This window comes from Cricetulus griseus, chromosome X, assembly GCF_003668045.3.
Source record: "Cricetulus griseus strain 17A/GY chromosome X, alternate assembly CriGri-PICRH-1.0, whole genome shotgun sequence".
NCBI classification, from domain to species: Eukaryota; Metazoa; Chordata; class Mammalia; order Rodentia; family Cricetidae; genus Cricetulus; species Cricetulus griseus.
In genome coordinates, this window is record NC_048604.1 from 73,825,737 (window position 1) to 73,847,109 (window position 21,373).

The window sequence follows — 21,373 nt, forward strand, 5'->3', positions numbered from 1 at the left end:
CAGATTGTGGTTAGTTGTCCAAAGTAATATTCACTTTGGCATCATATACATTTGTTTTTAAAACAGGGTTTCACTCTGTAGCCCAAGTTGGTCTTGATGCATGATCATCTTACCTCAACTAGCCCAGTGCTAGTAATGCAGAAATGTACTACCACATTCAACTGAGGCAAAACTTTTAATTAATAAACTGTCAACCACAAATACAAAGTGGTATAATGAATTCCCAAGTACCACAGCTAACTTCAAATAATGATCAACACATAGCCAGTCTTGTTGTTTCATAAACAGCTCTTACTCATAATTCATTTGAAGAAAATAGTGGGTGTCATCTTTAATTTATAACTTCTTCGTGAATATAGGTTTAATGCAAAATAAATATTGAAGTAAATGTTTTATATTTAAAGAAATTAGAGCTGGGATATAGGTCACTGGTAAACCACTTATCCATCATGTTAAAGGCCGTGAGCCTTTCCACCACCAATCCACAAAAGTAATGATAATAACTTATTAATTAATTAAATTGGCTTCAAGAGTTTAGAGTCAATCTTTTATCCCACTGATCCTTGCCCTTGGATATTCATAATTATGAATTTATGCAAAGTTCATGGATTCTCTTTCCATATATAGAAGACACTATCTCAAAGCAGATGTCTTAGTCCTGTAGCACTTGGACTCTTCCTAACCCCTGTTCTGCAGTGTTCCCAGAGCCCTCTATGAGGAGGTTGTATTGTTAATGGGTCAGCTCGATCTCGGCACTGAACAGTCAATTCTTCTATGTTTTTGAAAAGTTGTGACTTTCTGTAATGCTCTCTGTTTACTGAGAAAAAAGTGGGTTTTTTTATGAGAAGTAAGAGCTACACTTATCTTCAGATATAAGGATATAACGGGATTTACAATCCCGTTAAGATTTATACTGGTTTATTAAAGTGGCAATAATAGGTTCTTCCCTAGGGTCCATGACTTCTAACCATGGTTAATTGGTAAACTTTACTGTGCCAGACATGAATTCCTTCCTACTGAGTGGGCCTCATGTTCAATTAGATGAGTGTTAGTTACTTCCAGAATATAAGTGCCACTATTTCACCTTTCAGGTGAGCCATGCTGCTCATTGTTGTGATTATCAGCATTATACCTGGGTAGGACTATGGACTGCTTCCTTCCTTTGGCAAATTACATAGTACTTTCTGGTTCTATGGAGGTTAGACAGCAGGAAGGAGGTTTTCAGGCTAGATCCAGCTCAAATATCCTGAGTCCTTGTATTAAGTGTGTGATGTTGTCAGCAGTAGGGATGTATATTCAACCTCTGGGAGGCAACCAAGAACAACAGCAATAACTGTATTCTTTTGGGATTCACTTGGATTTCCCTTATCACCAACTTGAAAGCAGGTTTCCTATGCCTGGTACTGGCGTTTTTGCTGATAGTCTCTGGCTTTTGGGGAACACTATCAACCCAATTGACATAATTTCAATTATCTATAAGTATATATGTATGCAATAAACTTTTATGCATATATTCTCTAATTTTGAGTAACCACAAAATAAATTGGTTCCCCTTGGCCTTTTCAGACATATTTAGTTTAATTTATCCTCCCACCGCCTCCTGTGTTGCCCTTACTTTCCCCCTGAGAACCAAGTCTTCCCCCTGTTTTTCCTTTCATAGCACCCATGTTCCGGTATTCCTCTCCCTAGAGCTCCCCTTGCCCCCTTCTCACAGGTCCCCTTTTACTTTCTTGGTATTTGTGGATAGCAGAGGCAATACACTCACATCTACAGGTTAAGAATTGGGAACCACAAATAAACAAAAAATTCAACATTTTCTTTCTGGGTTTGGATTACCTGACTCAGTACACTCTTTTAATTCTATATATTAACCTGAAAATTTCATGAATCCATTTTTCTTTGTAGCCAAATAATATGAATATTCACCTCATTTCCACTATTCATCCATCTTGTGAAAGGCATTTTAGTTGTTTCCTTTTCCTAGTTATTGTGGTTAGAGTATCATGAGTATGGCTGAGCAAGTATCTGCTGGAGTCTAATCCTTTAGGCACATGCAGAACAGTGGTCTAGCTGGGTCATAAGGTAAATTTTCTCTTAAAAATATTTTGAAGATGCTCCACACTGATTTGAAAGTAACTGCACCAGTTTGCAATCCCATCAATAGTGAATGAAGTGTCACCCTTCTCTACATCCTAGTCAGCATTTGTTGTCAGTTGTTCTCTTGATCTTAACGGTTCTGACTAGGTAAAATGAAATCTCCTCCGTCAGTGTTTTATAAGGAAAAATAAGAACAGAAATAAAAATCACTAACACTCTCAAATAGAAAAGCAAAGAAATTAAAATGTAGTGATTATAAAATGTTAGTACAGCAAAAAATAATGTTATAAACAAAGAAAACTGATACAATACTGTGTGTATCATACTCTTTAAATAAGCAAAATGTACACATACATACACTGGTACAAGACCAGGATATTTGCTTGTTTATGTATAGATTGAAAGCTCTTTTTTGAATATTGAAGATGGATAAAATTTGTTTGTCATGGTGATGTTGCTAGGCTATTTCCCAGTGGCCCAGGAAAACATTTATGGATTTTGAAGATGATATGTACTGTAATTCTTCAGTTAGCATAGTGAGCACTCCAGCACTGATTTTTAAAATCTATTGTAACTTTTTTAAATTATATGTATGTGATCTCTCTCTCTCTCTCTCTCTCTCTCTCTCTCTCTCTCTCTCTCTCTGTGTGTGTGTGTGTGTGTGTGTGTGTGTGTGTGTGTGTGTGTGTGGTATCTGTATGTTTACCATGTGAGTGTGAGTTCCCATGGAGGCCAGAAGGTTTTGATCCCCTGAAACAGGAGTTACAGGGAGTAATGGACTGCCTGATGTGGATGCTGAGAAAGAAGCTTGGGTTCTCTGCAAGAACAGCAACTGCTCTTAGCTGCTGAGCTAGTTTCTAGCCCTGAATATTGTTTTCCATAGTGAATGTAGGAGTACAAAACAAAAGAGAATGAGACTGCTCCATCTTAGCAACATTGAAATGGAATCAATTTTTAAATAACAGTTTACTAAGACATGTTGTTCATTTCACTCAAAGAATGTAATTCCAAGTTTTGTTAACATGTTTCTAAAGTGGTACGTTCATCAGCACAATTTTAGAACACTTTTTATCATTCCTGAATTATCAATCTCTGTCCATTCAGTCATTCTCCAATGTGAAATCATACTTAAATACAGGCCAGCCTGTTTCCATAACACTTTGAATCAGCTCCAAATCTCAGGTGCTTGCACAGTGCCCTATGAGAACATTCAGAAATTATCTTTTCTAACAACAAACCCATTTTAGTGGTGGAGCAATCCTTATTCACTGTGCTGTATGAGGCTCATAAGCAATTACTGCCTTTGGTGGAAGTCTTAACCTTTCCTGTATATTCTCCATATGTGGCTGCTTGAACGAGAAATGCCGCCCCCATAGGCTTGAGTATTTGAACATTTGGTTCCCAGGTGGTATCACTGTTGGCAGTGGTTTAGGAGACACAGAATTCCTGGAGGAAGTATGTTATTAGAGACAGACTTTGAGGTTTCATAGTCTTATCCATTTTCAGTTCTCTCTCATTCTCTCTGAATCCTGCATGTGGTTGAAGATGTTATCTCTCTGCATCCTGCTCGAGCTTCCATGCCTCCCTGCCCTGATGATCTCTTAAGTCCTAATAAATTCTCCCTTCTGTAAGTTGTGTTGGCCATAGTGTTTTATCACAGTCTCAGAAAAGAAATACACATACACACATGAGCACACACACTAATATATATGTTGCATACTGATACATTTGTGTATGTATTGATAGTTTACAATGTGTGGTGAAGACAGCACTATAAAGTACTAAATGCATACATATTCATATGTTTGTATATCATTACATTCAGTACTCCATATTGCTACCTTATCACCTTTAATTCTAGCATTGCTACAGGTCACATATAACATGAAAAGATTCCCCAATAAGACAAATCAGTATCTATAGCCAACAGGAATCAAAGCCCCTTAGTCTTTAATGTGTGTTCAGTGAAATTAGCTATTGCCCTTGTAGTTCATTTTTCTTATCTGAAAACATAAGATCGATTCTATCCATCATTTATAAGTGATAAGTCTCAGCTAGTTATTAAATTACTAGGCAAGATGTAATGAGCCCAAAGTCCTTTAGTATTATCAGACTTAAAGATCAGTAGAAGGGCTGTCGGCCAAGTTTCACTTTGAACATTTTTAGAAAAGCAGAGTGTCCATTTAATCTGGAAAGGGTATTTAATATGGTGCTCTGTGTTAGCAACCTCCTGATTAGAGATTAGATTCCATTTTATCCTCTTCTGTAGGAAAGAAATTTGTATGGATTTTTTTCTCTTTTGCACCAAATATAGTTCTGACCACACAATGTAAAATATTACGTTCTATTTTTTCCAATGCTAGGGATGAAACTTAGGGCCTTGTGCTGCTGCACAAACCCCTCCCACTGAGATAATCTCCAGATGCCCCTGCTTGTTGTTCAGTAAGATCTTCTTGTATAGTGTGGCATTGCTCTTAAACCTATGATCCTCCTGATTCTGCCTCCAGAATACTAAATTACACATGTGATAATACTCCCAGATAATTATCTGTGTTTTTCTACTGGAATTATTTTTAAGTAATCATACAATATAATGGGTCTAGTTATGACTTTTTCATTCTCGTGTCAGTATAATTTGTTTTATTTATCCCTCTCTTTTACAGCTCTACCCTATTTTCCAAGCTTCCTCTTGTTAGTCCCTTCCCCACTCCTGTGTAATGTCACCATGATCTTTCTGATATATGTGTTGTTTTCAATACTCACTATTCCATTCTCAAAAAACTAAAGTTGGAGCTTGAAACATACATCATTACATTTTCTTTCATTTCATTATGTATCATTGTCAAGCCTCTAATTATTCAGAAACCTTTCATCCAGTTTATAGTTAACATTCTTCTCTATGACATTTTAAACTTCTTGATTCCTTTCAATTGAGTTATTTTTTGTATCTCCACAAAGGTTTGATCAAGATGCACAATAATGTTATACTTTACAGATATTGTCTGACATTCTTTATTCATCTCTGAAGACCAGTCAGTTCTGGGAAAAGCAAAGGTGGTATGGATTCTGGTCTTACAATAAATTAGTTTATAAATAGTTTTGTGACTCAAAGCTAACTAAAGATAATCCTATCCTCCTAAAATGCACATACCTTTTATTAGAGTGACTCAGGGACCCCACTAATGACTAGGCTAGAATGAATTAAAATCCTTGGCTCCAGGGCCAGAGAAATGACTCAGCAGGTAAAAGTACTTGCTGCATAAGCAAAGGATCTAAGTTCAGATCCCAAAATCTGGGTAAAAACTGTGTTTATGCGTGCGTGCATGCGTGTGTGCGCGCATGTGGTGTGTGTGTGTGTGTGTGTGTGTGTGTGTGTGTGTGTAAGACGGGAGATTTCCTGGGGCTTTCTGGTTACCTACCTAGTACCAGGTTCAGTAAGAGACATTGGCTCAAGGGAGTAAGGTAGAGAAACAGAGCAAGACACTAATATCCTCCTCTGGATTCCAGAAGCATGTGCATACATACACAGGCACATGCACGTATAAACATATATATACACCACACACACGCACGCACGCTTTATCCTGATGCTTTGGGGGATTATAATGAGCTATGTTTCTCTAAAGAACTAAACTATCTGTGGAATCCTATGGATAAATATGGATAAGCAGGGCTTTTTTATAATTCTTAGGTGAAGTAGGGAATCAAGTTTAAAAATCATGATATTGGAGTTAATTCATTCTTTCATAATTTCATTTAAGTTTAGATTTATAATTTAAGAGAATAAGCAGCATAGAAAAATGTTACCATCTTTGCCTATGTTAAAATACTTTTTGTTGCAGTCTAGTTTTTAGAAAGTAAGTAAAGTAGTTATAGTGCCATCCATTGATAACTACTCTTATCAGTTTATGTAATATTGTTTTGTATGCTTAAATATCTTTTGGGAGAGCAGGGATGCTAGGGATAGAATTTTTATCACTGTATAATATTCATTTCTGTAAATTTAGTTATTAGTATGATGGTATTTTCCAATTTTTTTATTAGTTCTAGTTAGGGAACAAGCTTATTTCAAGTCCCTTCTCCCTCTCCCTCCCCTCACCCCCAACCCTCCTCCCCCACCCCCAGTCTACCCCCCACCCCATCCACCCACCACTCCCCAGGCAGGGTAGGGCCCTCAACTGGGGCTCTGCAAAGTCCACCAAGTCTTCCTATGCTGGTCCTGGGCCCTTCCCCATGTGTCCAGGGCCAGAGTGTAACCCTTCATATGGGATGGGCTCTCAAAGTCCCTTCTTGCACCAGGGAAAAATACTAATCCACCACCAGAGGCTCCCTGGAGTGCAGAGGCCTCCTTATTGACATCCATGTTCAGGGGTCTGGATCAGTCTTGTACGGGCCTCCCTGACAGCATCTGGGGTCGATGTGCTCTCCCTTGTTCAGGTCAACTGTTCCTGTGGGTTTCTCCAACCTGGTACAGACCCCTTCGTTCTTCATTCCTCCCTCTCTTCAACTAAATTCCCGATTTCGGCTCATTGTATATCTGTGGATGTCTGTCTCTGTTTCCATCAGCCACTGGATGAGGGTTCTAGGATGGCATAAAGAGAAGTCATCAATCTCATTTTAGGGGAAGGGCTTTTAGGTTATCCTCTCCACTGTTGCCTGGATTGTCAGATCATGTCATCCTTGTAGGTCTCTGGAGATCTCCCTGGTTCCAGATCCCTTCTAGGGGCTATAGTGGCTCCCTCTGATATCGTATCTCTCATCCTGCTCTCTTTCCTCTATTCTTCCCCCAACTCAATGTTTCTGCCCCTCCATTTCCTCTCCTCTTCTCTTGCTCTTATTGTAGCAGCTCCTTTCCCCCCACCCTCATGCCCCCAATTAGTTCGGGAGTTCATGCCACTTCCATTCCTGGGGACCATTTATCCCTTAGAGTCCTTCATGTTTCCTAGTTTCTTTGGTGAAGAGCATTATATACTGGTAATCCTTTGCTCTATGTCTAAAATTCATATATCAGTGAGTACATACCATGTTTGTCTTTTTGTGACTGGGTTACCTCACTCGGGATGGTTTGGTATTTTCCAATTTTTAATATCATATACAAATACTTATTAAATCTTATCACATATCAGTAATTATTCTCTGTACAATCTGGAATTAGAACTTATAAGCCAAAGACTGAGTGTTTGGGGACTTTGAATACTTACTGTTAACAATATTGAGGCAATTTAAATTCTGACAGTATGAGAACCTGTTTATCTGTTCCCTTGCTAATTTGCAAACACTGAAGATTAATAATTTCTTAAGTCTTTGTCAATTTGATAGACGAAAGATTATATCTCATTGTTGTAATTTAAATTTTGAAAACTTTTGTTGAAAAATTAATTGGTGTCTCAGTTTTCTGTTGCTTTGATAAAATATCTTGACACAGGCAACGTAAGGGGGAAATGTTCATTTCAACGCACAGTTCAAGGCCACAGCCTATTATGCTGGAGGAAGTCACAGTACCCAGTGCTTGAAGAAGCTAGTTACACTGCTACCACAGTAAAGCAGCAGAGAGTAAGGGGTGAATGTGGCATGCTTCTCACCACCTCCTCTCCACATGTACCTTCCAGGATGCCTGTCTCAGGGAATGGTCCTACCTACCAGTAAGAGGTGTTTTCCCACATCACTTAACACAGTCAGTTAAATCCCCTGTAGGCATGCATAGAAGTCCATCTCCAAGGTGATTCTGTGTTTTGTCAGGTTGACAGTTGTTTTGTTTTTTTTGAGACAGGATTTCTCTGTGTAGCCCTGGATATCCTGGAACTCATTCTGTAGACTGGGCTGTCCTTGAACTCACAGAGATCTGCCTCTGCCTCCCAATTTCTGAGATTAAAGACGTGTGCCACCCTACCCAGCTAGGCTAATTCTTTGAATTACTACTTCATGTCTTCTTTTTTGCCAAATTCTGTGGAAAGAAAGTTTCCTTGTATGATCCAGACTGACTTTAAGCCCTCAGTCTTCCTGCTTTTGTTTTCCAAGTACTGGAATTACAGATATGCTCTACCATGTCTGATTTTGCTTGTTTATGTTTAATTTGCGAGATTTGGGGACACATGCTTTCATGATCAGTCCATTACATTTTCCCTAATGGTATTTCTTTTGCTTATATTCTATATCTTTATACTAATTTCCCTCCATAATAAAGGACTGAAACCAGAGCCTTGTGCATGCTATGAACATGCTCATCTAATGAGCTATACTTCCAGTGTGAAGAATTTTTAATTTGGACTTTAAATTTTTGTAAGTTTGGGGATCATGAGGCATTAACTTGAATTGTTGCTTGAGTGAAAGAAACCTTACTTTTTTTCTATAAATGACTATGTGTTGGTCTTCCTTTATTACAAGGATGGTCAGAGCTTTCAGATTGTGAATCAAGAAACCTTTTGCAATGAAATACTACCAAAATACTTCAAGCATAACAAAATAGCCAGCTTTATACGACAGCTCAACATGTGTAAGTAGGATTTAATTGTACAATTATTAACATTTGTCACAAAAATATCTGTTTTGTTTTCAATGTATAAATATAAGTACAAGTTGAGTGAAAAGCTTTTACTATACTGTATTTTTAAATTCTGCATAGCTTTTTTGTATTTAATAAAGTTCTTTCTTAGTTACTTTTCTAATGATGTGATAAAACACTATGACCAAGGAAACTTATAAAAGAAAGCATTTGATGTGGACCTTATAATTCCTGGGAGTTATAGTGCATGATGGTCATGGTAAGATCATAACAACAGGTCAGCAAGCATGGCCCTGGAGCAGTAGCTGAAAGCACAGATCTAGAAACACAAACACAAGGCAGAGAGTTAACTGGGGATGGTGTGGGCTTTTGAATGCTCAAAGCCTACCCCAGTGACACATCTCTTCCAAAAAGGCCACATCTCCTAATCCTTCCCAAAATGTTTTGCCAATTAAGGACCAAATATTCAAACATATGTGCCTGTGATAGCCATTATTATTTGAACCATTTCAAACATAAAAATTACCTTTCTGAAAAGATCTCATTTACAATTTTTGAGTTCAGAATCACACAGATGAATGGGACCAAAAATTTATCTAGTTTAATCTTACTGTGCTAGTATTAAAGAATAGGGACTAAAGAGATTAAGTATTCTTGATCCAGATTGTACAGCTAGGCAATTCATTAGCTTGATTAATTATATTTTAGTTCTTCTATTTCTAATCTTTAAAGTTCTGAAAGTCTTACATAACACAAATGTGAATTACGTTGTTCCACACACCTTATTTTTCAACATATTTTTGTGTTACTAGTATGGAAAAATTATAAATACAAACAGTATTGACAAATAATGTATATTTATGAAAATATTGGTGCTTAAAATTTGCATCTGTAATATTTTTATCTACTGTTTTATAAATATTTCCCACATTTAAAATGTGTTATCATTTTATGTAATACAATTATTAAGGTTGTTTTTTATTTTAGACACTTTAAAAAAGTTATTTACATTTTATTTTTCTCAAAATTTTCTTAATGAACATTTATTATTTTCTAGTGTAAATTGTGTACCATTGTTATAAAATATTTTTGTTTGGTTTTTCGAGACAGGTTTTCCTATAAATTATTTTTTAAAAAACAATCAGATTTCTTTTTGGTAGTAGAATTTCTCTGAGGGACTGACTTGTTGTTTACAATTGTTATTCCTAGTATCTCCTCACTTACCACAATTAGGGCAAAAACTTCTATACTGAATCTGCTTTGTAACTAACCAATAAATTCCTCTTTGGTGCATTCATTGACCATAACTGCCTACTTTCAAGGCCTAAATGTGAGAAGTAGTACATACTGTGGAGGGTTTTTTTGTTTGTTTGTTTTTTTAATTTTAGAATTTTGTTTTTTTAATTCTATTTTTCCATTCATTTATTTAGCTCATAAATAAAGTCATGCACAATTATGATACATAATACAGTATGTTCACAATGGCACGGCTAAATTAAACCAATTAACATGTTATATCATGCATATTCATCATTTTTGTTTTGAGAACACTTAAAGTATACAATCTCACAACTTTTAAAGTATAGCATATTGTTATCAACCATATTTGTCATGCTCTCAGTAGACCTCAAGACTTCACAGAGTCATGCCTCTTTCAAACTGCAGTTTTACATCCTTCCCCATTGTTAAAAACCCACATTGAAGCCTAATAGCCACAATTCTGCTATCTGTTCCCATAAGTTCATCATTTCTAGGTTACACATAAAATTGAAATTGTGTGACATTTGTCTTCCAGTGTGTCACTTATTTTTTTTGGCAAGCATATAACTTTACTACTTACTAAAGATGAAATCAAATTTGCATGCACAGGTGAGCACACTCAACATCACATATTGATTAATTATACATATATACATACATATATATATATATATATATAGAGAGAGAGAGAGAGAGAGAGAGAGAGAGAGCAATAATGGCAATATGTTATGCATCAATAGCAGCAACAGCTTTTCCAGGTTCTGCAGTCATTTGAACAAAATTGTAGAGACATCCAGCACACTCCATTTAAAAAAAAAAACAAAAATCAAAAAACAAAACAAAAACAAACAACAACAACCACCATAAAAAAGTAAAAAACAAAATCCCAGAAAACAGCACAGTTCTGTTACTCTTGTGGTACCTGGCACCATTTTTTTAAATTAGCTTCTCAATCATCATCTGGGAGGAAACCATTCTGAGCAACATCATTAAAAACAGCTCTGATAAAGCATGGTCACTGCTATGTATCATAAAGCAGGTCCACATATGAGTGAGTACATATCATGTTTGTCTTTTTGTGGTTGGGTTACCACGCTCAGAATGGTTTCTTCGAGTTCCATCCATTTTCCTGCAAATTTCAAGATTCCATTGTTTTTTCTTTTTTTTGGCTGAGTAGTACTCCATTGTGTAAATTACCACAATTCTTCTATCCATTCTTCGGTTGAGGGCCATCTAGGCTGCTTCCAGTTTCTGGCTATTACAAATAATGCTGCTATGAACATGGCTGAACATATGTCCTTCTTATATGAATGTGCTTCTTTTGGGTATATGCCTAGGAGTGGAATTTCTGGATCTTGTGGTAGACTCATTCCCATTTTCTTGAGGAGTCGCCATACTGATTTCCACAGTGGCTGTACAAGTTGGCATTCCCACCAACAGTGGAGGAGTGTTGCCCTTTCTCCACATCCTCTCCAGCATAAACTGTCATTGGTATTTTTGATTTTAGCCATTCTGACAGGAGTAAGATGGTATCTCAGAGTTGTTTTGATTTGCATTTCCCTGATGACTAAGGATGTTGAACGCTTTCTCATGTGTCTTTCAGCAATTTAAGATTCCTCTATTGAGAATTGTCTATTAGTTCTGTACCCCACTTTTTAATTGGGTTGTTTGGTGTTTGGGGGACTAGCGTCTTTAAATTTTGAAGATCAGCCCTCTGTCAGATGTGGCGTTGGTGAATATCTTTTCCCAGTCTGTGGGCTGTCGTTTTTTCTTGCTGACTATGTCCTTTGCCTTACAGAAGCTTCTCAGTTTCAGGAGGTCCCATTTATTAATTGTTGATCTCAGTGTCTGTGCTACTGGTATTATGTTCAGGAAATGGTCTCCTGTACCGATTAATTGAAGGGTATTTCCCACTTTATCTTCTAGTAGGTTCAGTGTGGCTGGGTTTATGTTGAGATCTTTGATCCATTTTGACTTAAATTTTGTGCAGGGCGAAAGGCTTGGGTCTATCTGTAGTCTTCTACATGTTTGCATCCACATACTGTGGTGTTTTAAATCATCCAGAGTAACAAGCACAGAAATTTGATGTTTATTAACAACACACAATATTTTACCTAAAATATTTAATGTATACCAACCATAGCTGTAGACACAGTAAGAAATAAATATAAAGATTTCTTTATTAACTCTCAATTTAATAATGCAGTTATTTTGCCCTATTATTTCACTTCATCTTTCAATGTTATGGCATTAATATTTAACCAATATTACTTTAACTATAGACATGATTTATTTTCACACTTACAGAGAAAAGAAAACTATTCTCTTAAGGCCTTTTACTTTCATCAGCTCTTGCAGTTTCTCAGCCCTCATTCCATCCAATATATTAAAAAAAAATCACAAGCCAGGATCACTAATAGTGGGAACAGGTAGTGTTTTGCTTTCAGAGCCTGAAAATTACCTCATTTAATAATAATATATTCCGGTCTTATTTATTTTTAACAGATTTTATTTTTTTATTGCTGAGTGAAGTTTTATTGTGTATATGTCACGTTTTCTTTATCCATTCATGTGTTGATGGAAATCTAGGTTGAATTTATTTCCTTGTTGTTTTGAAAAGAGCGTGTGTGTGTGTATATATTATATATATTATATATATATATATATATGCTGAATTGGTGGTAAATATGTTTTCATTATTTTTGAGAAACCTCCACATTAATTTCCATAGTGGCTACACAAGTTTTCCCTCTTATAAACAATGTCGGGGCTCCCTTTTCCCCAGCAGCATTTGTTTTCATTTTCTTTATTGATGAGACCCACTTCAGCTATGGTAAGATGTGATCTCAAAGTAGTGTTAATTTGCATTTTCCTAATAGCTAAGGATATAGAACACTTTACAGAACATTTGTTTGCCATTTGTGTTTCTTCCTTTGAGGACTGTCTCTTCAGTTCATTGGTTCATCTATTGACAATTTTGATTTTTAAGTTTTTTTATTTTTATATTATCCTCTATCTGAAATATAGCTGGCAAAGGTTTTATTCTATTGTGTAGGCTTTCTGCATTTTAAAGCTTGATACTGTGTTTCCTCCTGCTTGGTTTTCTTCAAAATTGCCTTGACTACTTGTAGTACAGTTTTATTTTTTATCCCATTCTCTCTTTCTTCTCCCTTTCCTCCTTCCCTCCCTTTCTTTCTTCCATTTGCCTCCTTCTTTTTTGAAGAATCAGAAGTGTTTCTTTTTATTCTTAGACAATTCCATACATGTATGTACTGGCTTTTAAGGGGTCATTTTCATACCAATTACTCCTTTTATGCTTCTCCCTCTCCCACGGAAATACTATTTCTTCCCAACAAATCTTCCTCTTATGGGTTTTAATATGTATGATATATTGAATTTCATTATAATTTCTTGCCCAAGTATAGGAAGGAATTTGCTTACTAGACCAAGGACTACTTACCAAGTGACAGCAACACTGAAGAAGCTGACATCTACAACCCCAGTACCCATTAACCACCAATAGTCCTTCAGTGACATGTTAAGTTTCATGAGCCCCTCTCCTTTGCAGGATGATATGGTGATGCAAATTTTGTTCTGGTAAGCACAGCCTTAGTGAGTTTATGAGTGTAATGGCCATGTCCTTTCCAGAAGACACTGTTTCTCAGCATTCCTCTTTAGTCTTTGGCTCTTACCTTCTTTGTGCTTATGGATCAGGTAATAATACATATGTCACGTAGGGTAGATTATTCTGTAATCACTGATTTTGTGCACTTTGAACAGTTGTGAGTCTTTGAACTAAGTGCCTCCCATTACAAAAGAAGATTCTCTTTCAAAGACTAAGAATAGAGCTAGTCTATGGATGCAAACATACATCATAAAGGGCAGTTTGACAGGATTGCCATTTAACAAAACAACATTAACAACTAGCTTCTCTAGAACCTCCTCAGATTAACAGTACCAGGTATGAGGTCCCTTCTGTGGAGTGGGCCACAAATCCATTTTTTTTCAAAAAATGGTTAATTGCTTCCATAGTTATCATGACACATTTGCACTAATTGGCACATCGTGCCATGCAGAACACTATTGTAGCTCATGTGGCCCCCAGCAGCCTACATAGCAACTTCTGATGCTGGGAAAGCTACAAAAGCAAAGGAAACATCTTGCACTGTTCCAGCTTGATTTCTCTGTGTACTGAAGCCCATATGTTTGAATAGTTTTACCTTCTTTTTAAAAAATAATATGATTTATTTATCCTTTGAAAATGCTATTCATATGCACAATGCATATTGACCATAGCCACCATTACTACCTATCTCCAACTCGACTACTTCCCCAAATTCATTCCTGTATTTTTTCCATAGCACATTGGATCTAATTAGTTCTTCCCATATGAACATGGGTATGGGACCATCCAATGGGGCATGATAAACTTACCAGTGGTCAAATGCCCAAGTGACTTTCCCTTCTCAGTAGCTATCAACTGTCAGTCCTTCCTCATCTTGGGGTGGCACTCAGTAGTGCTTCCTCCATTCATGTAAGAACTTTAACTGACTTGATCTTCTGCAGGTAACTATAGCTGCTGTGAGTTCCCTTTGTGCACCATCCATGCCATGTTCAAAATAACATTGCACAACACTCCTCTCCATCTCCTGGCTTTCATATCCCCTCCCCCTTTTTCTCAATGTCCCTTGAGCTTTCGATAGTGTATGTTCTTACAGATTCTGATTTATGGCTGTGAAACCCATGCTCACTCTTTCTTATCATTTTGATGAGTCATAAGTCCCTAGATCAATCAATTCCCATATCAGAAAAGGAGGGAAAGAAGGTTCTCTGCTTAAATTGAGAGCAACATTATTCTATATGCATAAACAAAAATATTTAGATGATGGCAATTTGATAACATGACCACTTAGCAAAATGGCAACAATAGAGTTTTCCTATAGGGGCAGTGGCCTCCCCAGACATGAATTGCGGATTAGGTTTATAGTACCACACATGACTTCCCTCCCGTGGAAATGATCTCAGATTTCCAAGATTTTGCCCACATAATAGTCATGCATAATTAAGCACATCTTGTTTGGCATGTCAGTATTGTAGGATGTAGAGTTTAGGACTGGATTAAGATGACTTGAGCCTTTTCTCCTCCAGCATCCTAAATAACACCTCCTGAAACTGTGAAAGCTAGCCAATAGAGAGAAAGTTTTCTGGTCAGTTTGAGACTGATTTCTCTGTCCTACAACCAAAGTGTGTGGTGTCTTCAGAAGTAGGGTCTTCACGTCTAGTTATGGTGGGCAACCAAGAACAATGACAATACTCTGAGTTGTTTGGGTGCCACTGGGTCTCCCAGATCAATAATTCATAGGAAAGTAAACTATCCCTGGTACTAATATTTTCATATAATAACCCATGTCTTTTTTTTTTTTGGTTTTTTCAGGCAGGGTTTCTCTGTGGCTTTGGAGACTGTTCTGGAACTAGCTCTTGTAGACCAGGCTGGTCTCGAACTCACAGAGATCCACCTGCCTCTGCCTCCCGAGTGCTGGTATTAAAGGCGTGCGCCACCAATGCCCGGCAACCCACGTCTTCTGGGAGCAACCTTGTTCACCTATGGAGGGTAACTATACTTTTGTATAACAGCATTTTTAATTAGCTTAAAAATCAGTGGGTTTTTATAAGGCTTCATACATATATAGATTTGACTAACCTTTCCTCCACTCCCTCCTTTCCTCCATCTGTACCCCCACTCCCAATTAAGCCTTTAACTTTCAGTATCACCCTAATTTTTTCAGATCATATATGTTCAACTGTAGCCTCTTACTACATTTTTTTTACTTGTACAAAAGATCATAGGTTTCTGGATAGCTTTTTTATACTCTATTTTGATTAATCATTTCCCCATTCCTTTCCCTCCATTTCTCCACCCCACTTTCTCTTTGAACTTCTTTGCCTCCAATATTCTCCTTTACTTTCATTTACCTGCATTTTAATAACCTAAGATCCACATTTGCGGGAAACCATGTGGTGCATGTCTTTCTGGGACTGGATAATTTTACTCAACAGAAAGCATTCCAGTTCTTCCCATTTACCTGCTAGTTTCATTTTATTTTTCTTTGTAGTGGAGAAATTCTATTGTGCCTATCTACTACATTTTCTTTACCCATTCATCAGTTGATGGACACCTAGCTTGATTCCATCTTCATTTCCTAATTAATAATTAGAACATGGCATAACAAGTTACAAGGCTGGAAAAGGCAATCTAGTAGGAGGAAAAGGGCCTTGCAAACAGGTAAAAGAGTCAGATATGCCTCCCACTCCCACTGCTAGGAGTCCCACAAAAACACCAAGCTATACAACAATAACATATGTGCAGAGGACTCTCACAAAACCATGCAGGCTCCACAATTATCATTCAGCCTCTGAGCCCCTTACTTCATTTTTTTTTTTGAGAAATCATCAGCCCACGTTTCCAAGTGGCTGCAGTACTTTACACTACATGCCAAACAACCATGTATAAGTTCTCCCCTTCCCCCACATCCATGTGAGCATTTGTTGTTAATTTCATTGCTGATGATGGCCATTCTGTCTGATGAGACAGAATCTTAAAGCCATTTTAATCTTCATTTCCCTGATAGCTAAAGACGTTGAAAACCTTAAAAGTGCTTATTGTATCATCTCCCCTTTTCCTCCCCCCAAACTTTCCTATATACTCAGCCTTTCTTTCTTTCAAATTCATGGCCTCTTTCTTTAATTTAATTAAATAAATTTAATTTCTAAATTTCTTTAATTTCTTTATATTTCTTTAATATATATATTTAGGAAGATATATATATATATATATATCTTCCTAAATATATATAATCTTCCTAAATACCCAGATACAACCCGTCAAGTCTATATAATGTTCACAACATTCATACATTCACACATATATGAAAACAAATACATGAATATATTGTATTCTTTTATATATTTCTTCAGGGCTAATTATTTGGTATTGGATAACAAATTACATGCTCTTCCATGGGGATGAGTATCTCTCGTGCTCTCAACATTCCTTAGTTGCCTGTAGTTCTTTGTGTAGGATTGAAGCCTTCTGGGCTTTCTCCCATCTACCTTAGAGTGTCTATTGTTGCTAACCTTGTTTAGCCCATGCTTAGGTAGTCATGTTTCTGAGTGTGCGGGTGTGGTTTCTGACATTACTAGGAAGCACAATCTTCACAGCAAACTCTGTGTTCCTCTCTCTTTACAATCTTTCTGCCACTTCTGCAATGTTTCCTGAGACATGGGCTCATGAGTGTTTTATGAATTTATCAGTTGGCAATGCACTCCATAACTCTGTGTTTCAATTGGTTGTGGTTTTTCTTAATGGTTTCCATCTCTTTCAAAGAGAAGGTTCCTTGATGAGGAGTGAGGACTACACTTATCTGAGGAATAAGGACAAATATTTAGAATGTAATTAGAGATTATTTTGGCTTAGTAGAGTGGCGGATGTATGTTTTCCTTCAAGATCCATGACTTCTCTGGCCTTGGCTAGTTTTCTATCAAGCATGATTTTCCTCTTGTTCAAAGTGTCTTAAGTCCAGTGAGAGAGCTGTTAGTGCCAAGCTATGCATGCCACTATTTGTACCCATGGGGTTAATGTACCATTCTGGTCTTTATAGTTAATATAAAACCTCATAGCTGGAGAAGACTGTTGATTGTTTCCCTGTTATGGAAGCTTTCATGTCTGCTTTGGTACCATGAAAGCCAGTCGTCAGACCTCCCTGAGGCATCCAGGTCAGTTTCAGCTCAAGGGCCTCTAGGCCCAAAGTGCATGGGGATCTTCAGCAATAGAGAATTATTTTCCACATATGGGTGTGGGTAACCAAACTCAAAAGAGGGCTCCTTTTGTCTGCTGTTAGGGGTTTTGATTTTGATGATTTTGGGCTCTTGGAGGGAGCATTTTCAACCCATAGACTTGCATGTAGTATAGACTGTTTAAAGGCAGATAGTTGATAGAATGATTCCTTAAGACTTGTATGTATTCTATACACTTTTACTATTATTTTACTTTTGTTTATCTCCCTCCAGTTCCCTGTTTGTGACCCTCTTTTCCCATTTCCCCAGTGAGATCACTTGTATCTTGCTATTCCTTTTTCTACTGCTCTTCCACCTCCTCCCTAGCAATGGTTCCTTTTTACTTTCCTGATCTTTGAACTTACTCCAGGATATGTGTTCTCTCATGTCAAGATTTAGAGCTAAAAACCTGACATGAGAAAGAACAAGTGATACTTAGCTTTCTTGGTCTGGGTTACCACATTCATTATGCTATTTTCTAGTTCAGCCCGTTTACCTGAAAAGTTCATGTTTTTATTTTTTTACAGCTGAATAATATCCCATAGCATATATGTAACATATTTTCATTACCCATTCATTGGTTAAAGAGCATTTAGACTGCTTCTATTTCTTAGATATTATGAATATAGCATCAGTGAACATGGCTGAGCAAGTGTCTGTGGAGTAGGATGTTGAGTCCTTTGGGCATATGCCACGGGGTGGTATAGCTGGATCATATGGTAGATTAATTTTTAGCCTTGTAAGAACTCCCCTCACCAATTTCCAGAGTATCTGCACTGGTTTGCAATCCCACCAAGAGTAAATAGGGTTACTTTTTCCTCAAACCTTCTCCAGAATTTGTTGTTGGTTGTTTTATTGATCATTACCATTATATCTGGAGTAAGATGAACTCTCAAAGTTGTTCTTATTTACACTTCCATAATTACTAAGAAAAGTGAATGTTTTTAGATATTTCCTAGCCATTTTTCTTCTTTTGAGGTATCCTTATTTACAGAGTGATTATGAAGAAAATACTAACATTTTGTATTTCCTTAGTGTGCATGCATTCTATTCTTTCACTATCCAAGAACAATTTTATGTAGTATTCTGTTTTTATTCAGTTTTTATTTATTCAACAAATTCCAAACACCTTTGCCTGATAAGTTATATAAGATATTACCTTTTCATGACACAAAACTAATTGTGTTACTTTCCTCCAAATCTTAGTTTGATCTCCAACAGGGTACATAGAATAAAATTCATCTCCTCAGTCTGGTTATCATACCCTTCTCCAAATCATTCTTTTCCATTTGTTGTGCTTCATGTTCTATTTTCCAGGCTACAGTGTGTGTATTTTTGTGTTTGTGTTTTGTGTATGTGCATTCACACATGAGAGACAGATGAGAGGGACCTGTGCAGGTATTAAGAATTGTTAATGCATTGTTGAAATCTCTATTAGCATTAATAGTAAATTATTTATATTTATATTGTAAGCACCTTTGGATATTGAGCAAATATTTTGGAGGATGGGATAATTTGCCTTCATAATTAGCAACTGCTTGTTTCTCCCTTACTTTCCAGCCTGCCATTAACAAAAATCTTATCAGTCTTCCAGCCAGCCATACATACTGTAAGGCAAAATTAGCAATTTGGAGTACTCCACAGACCCCCTGAGAAAACTACATTGTTGCCACTGATCATTTCTTCAGCTCCTAAAGAAATTGTTGTATCACCTATACTCTCAGCCTGGGCTGTTAATGTACTAAATTTTTCATTGACAGAAGCCTCAATAACTGTGACTGTTTGTAAGAGACAAGGCTATTATTTGATTTTTTTAAAATTATTTAATTTTTTTTTACTTTATATACTAGCCCCGTATTATTCAAATTTTAAGAAATATCTGGCTCCAAACACATGGCTGTAGTTGTTCCTAACAACTGTCCTTGATCTGTGTAAATTGTTTTATACTCCATAAGAAGACTTAGTGGATCATGTGGGAAACAGCTCCATGTTCTGATGCCCCTTGTGATCTTTTCTGTCAACTTTCTAGTAGTAAGCTTGGGTAACCTGAAAAGACAGCAGAAGCAGCAAAGCTACACCAGTGTCAGTGATGGCTGAGAGCAGTTTAAGTTGCAGGACAAGGCAGTCGCATGCTTAATGACTGAAGAGGGAATGAAAAAGTAGCAACATGGGTGGTATAAGTAGACACAGGAAAGAAGGAAGAGAGCTGAAATTGAAAAGGGGAAAAAGATTAATCTTTCAGAGAAATGCAGAGAAATATTGATCACCAGAAAAATTCAAAGAGCTATCAAGTCTTTAGGGCCAAGGATCTCAAACCCTAAGCCAAGAGCTATATAGGTTAAGGAATTCTGACTTCCTAGGTGTGTACTGAAGCTGTAGCATTTGTTATGATAAATCTTTCCACTAAAAGCCACCCAAGCCCTACCGCCACGTGGGCCGTCTCCGCCAGCCGCCTGAGTTCTGCCCGCCTCGTGGATGGACAAAATAATACACAGATATATTAGGTACAATGCTGCTTGGCCAATGACTAGGATTCTCATCTGTTAGCTCAGTCTTAATTATCATAAATCTATATATTTTATAAGACTTATCTTTTCGGATGCCTTGTTGGCGTCCCTCCTTGCTGGTGGCTCACATCCTGCCGCTGGAGGAGGAATGGGAAAAAAGGGATGCTTCCTGTTTCTCCTTCTTTAAATATGAGTCTCCTTGCTATGTCACTTCCTGCCTGGGCCACCACTTCTCTACTACATTTCCCAGAATGCTCTTTGACTCCTAGTCCTGCCTAACTTGCTACCATTGGCCAAACAGTATTTTATTCAACAATCAATAAGATAAACATACACAGTAGTACTTCCCCCATCAAGCATTGGCCCTAGGAGTTGAGGAAGCCCAATACTTAGACATTCTAGAAGCTGCAGTACAATCCTCATTGAGAACTAGGATTTCTAACTTTATGGGCCATACAAGAACTGTTAAAACTGTACTGCTGGTAAATCCAGTATGCCAGGAAAGCATAGGATTGCTAATCTAGTCGGTGACTTTTACTGAAGCTCCCACCTGCTTACTACTGCTGTTGTTCCTGCAAAATACTAAGTGAAATAAATTTGCCAGAAACTATTACTTGAAGGGCTTCTTTTCGCCAATATATAATTTCCATCTAAGTAAAGGCAAAGGGTCTCCCAGGCAAGTGATTGGAAATATATGTACATATTTTCACTTCACTGGATAATTACTCTCCATATAACTTATATCAGTTTTTCTTAAATCAACCATTGTGAATTGTATATTAAATAATTCCAATTCACAGCTGTTCAAATTACAAAGATCAACAGATCATGGGATGTCCATCCCCAAGGAATATATCTGCAAGACAACATGTCAAAATGGGGCATGGAAAAATTGCAAGAGCCAGAGACCCAGGCAGTCTGCACAAGATTGTGTCTCCTAAAAATAACTGGAAAACTTCAGCTATGATACTTCAATCACATGGCAGCCTAAACAAGACCTGGACAGTATAGTATAGTATAGTATAGTATAGTATAGTATAGTATAGTATATCTACATGGCAGCCCTAGCAGATATACTAATGTGGAAAGGGGAAATTTCACAAGACTCTATTCCTAAACAAAAATACAGGCAACTATGGACTACTAAGAATAGACCAATTAGTCTTCCCTATAG

The 21,373-nt window shown here is 37.1% G+C and overlaps 1 protein-coding gene across 1 annotated transcript in view; it reads left to right on the plus strand.

Annotated features, from left to right (window-relative positions):
* Positions 1 to 21,373, plus strand: part of LOC100752243 (heat shock factor protein 3) — a 62,187-nt gene that overhangs the window by 866 nt on the left and 39,948 nt on the right. The window contains exon 2 of the mRNA XM_027431909.2: positions 8,482 to 8,590. Within this exon, the coding sequence (XP_027287710.1) occupies positions 8,482 to 8,590 (109 nt within the window). The remainder of the gene's footprint in view (positions 1 to 8,481; positions 8,591 to 21,373) is intronic.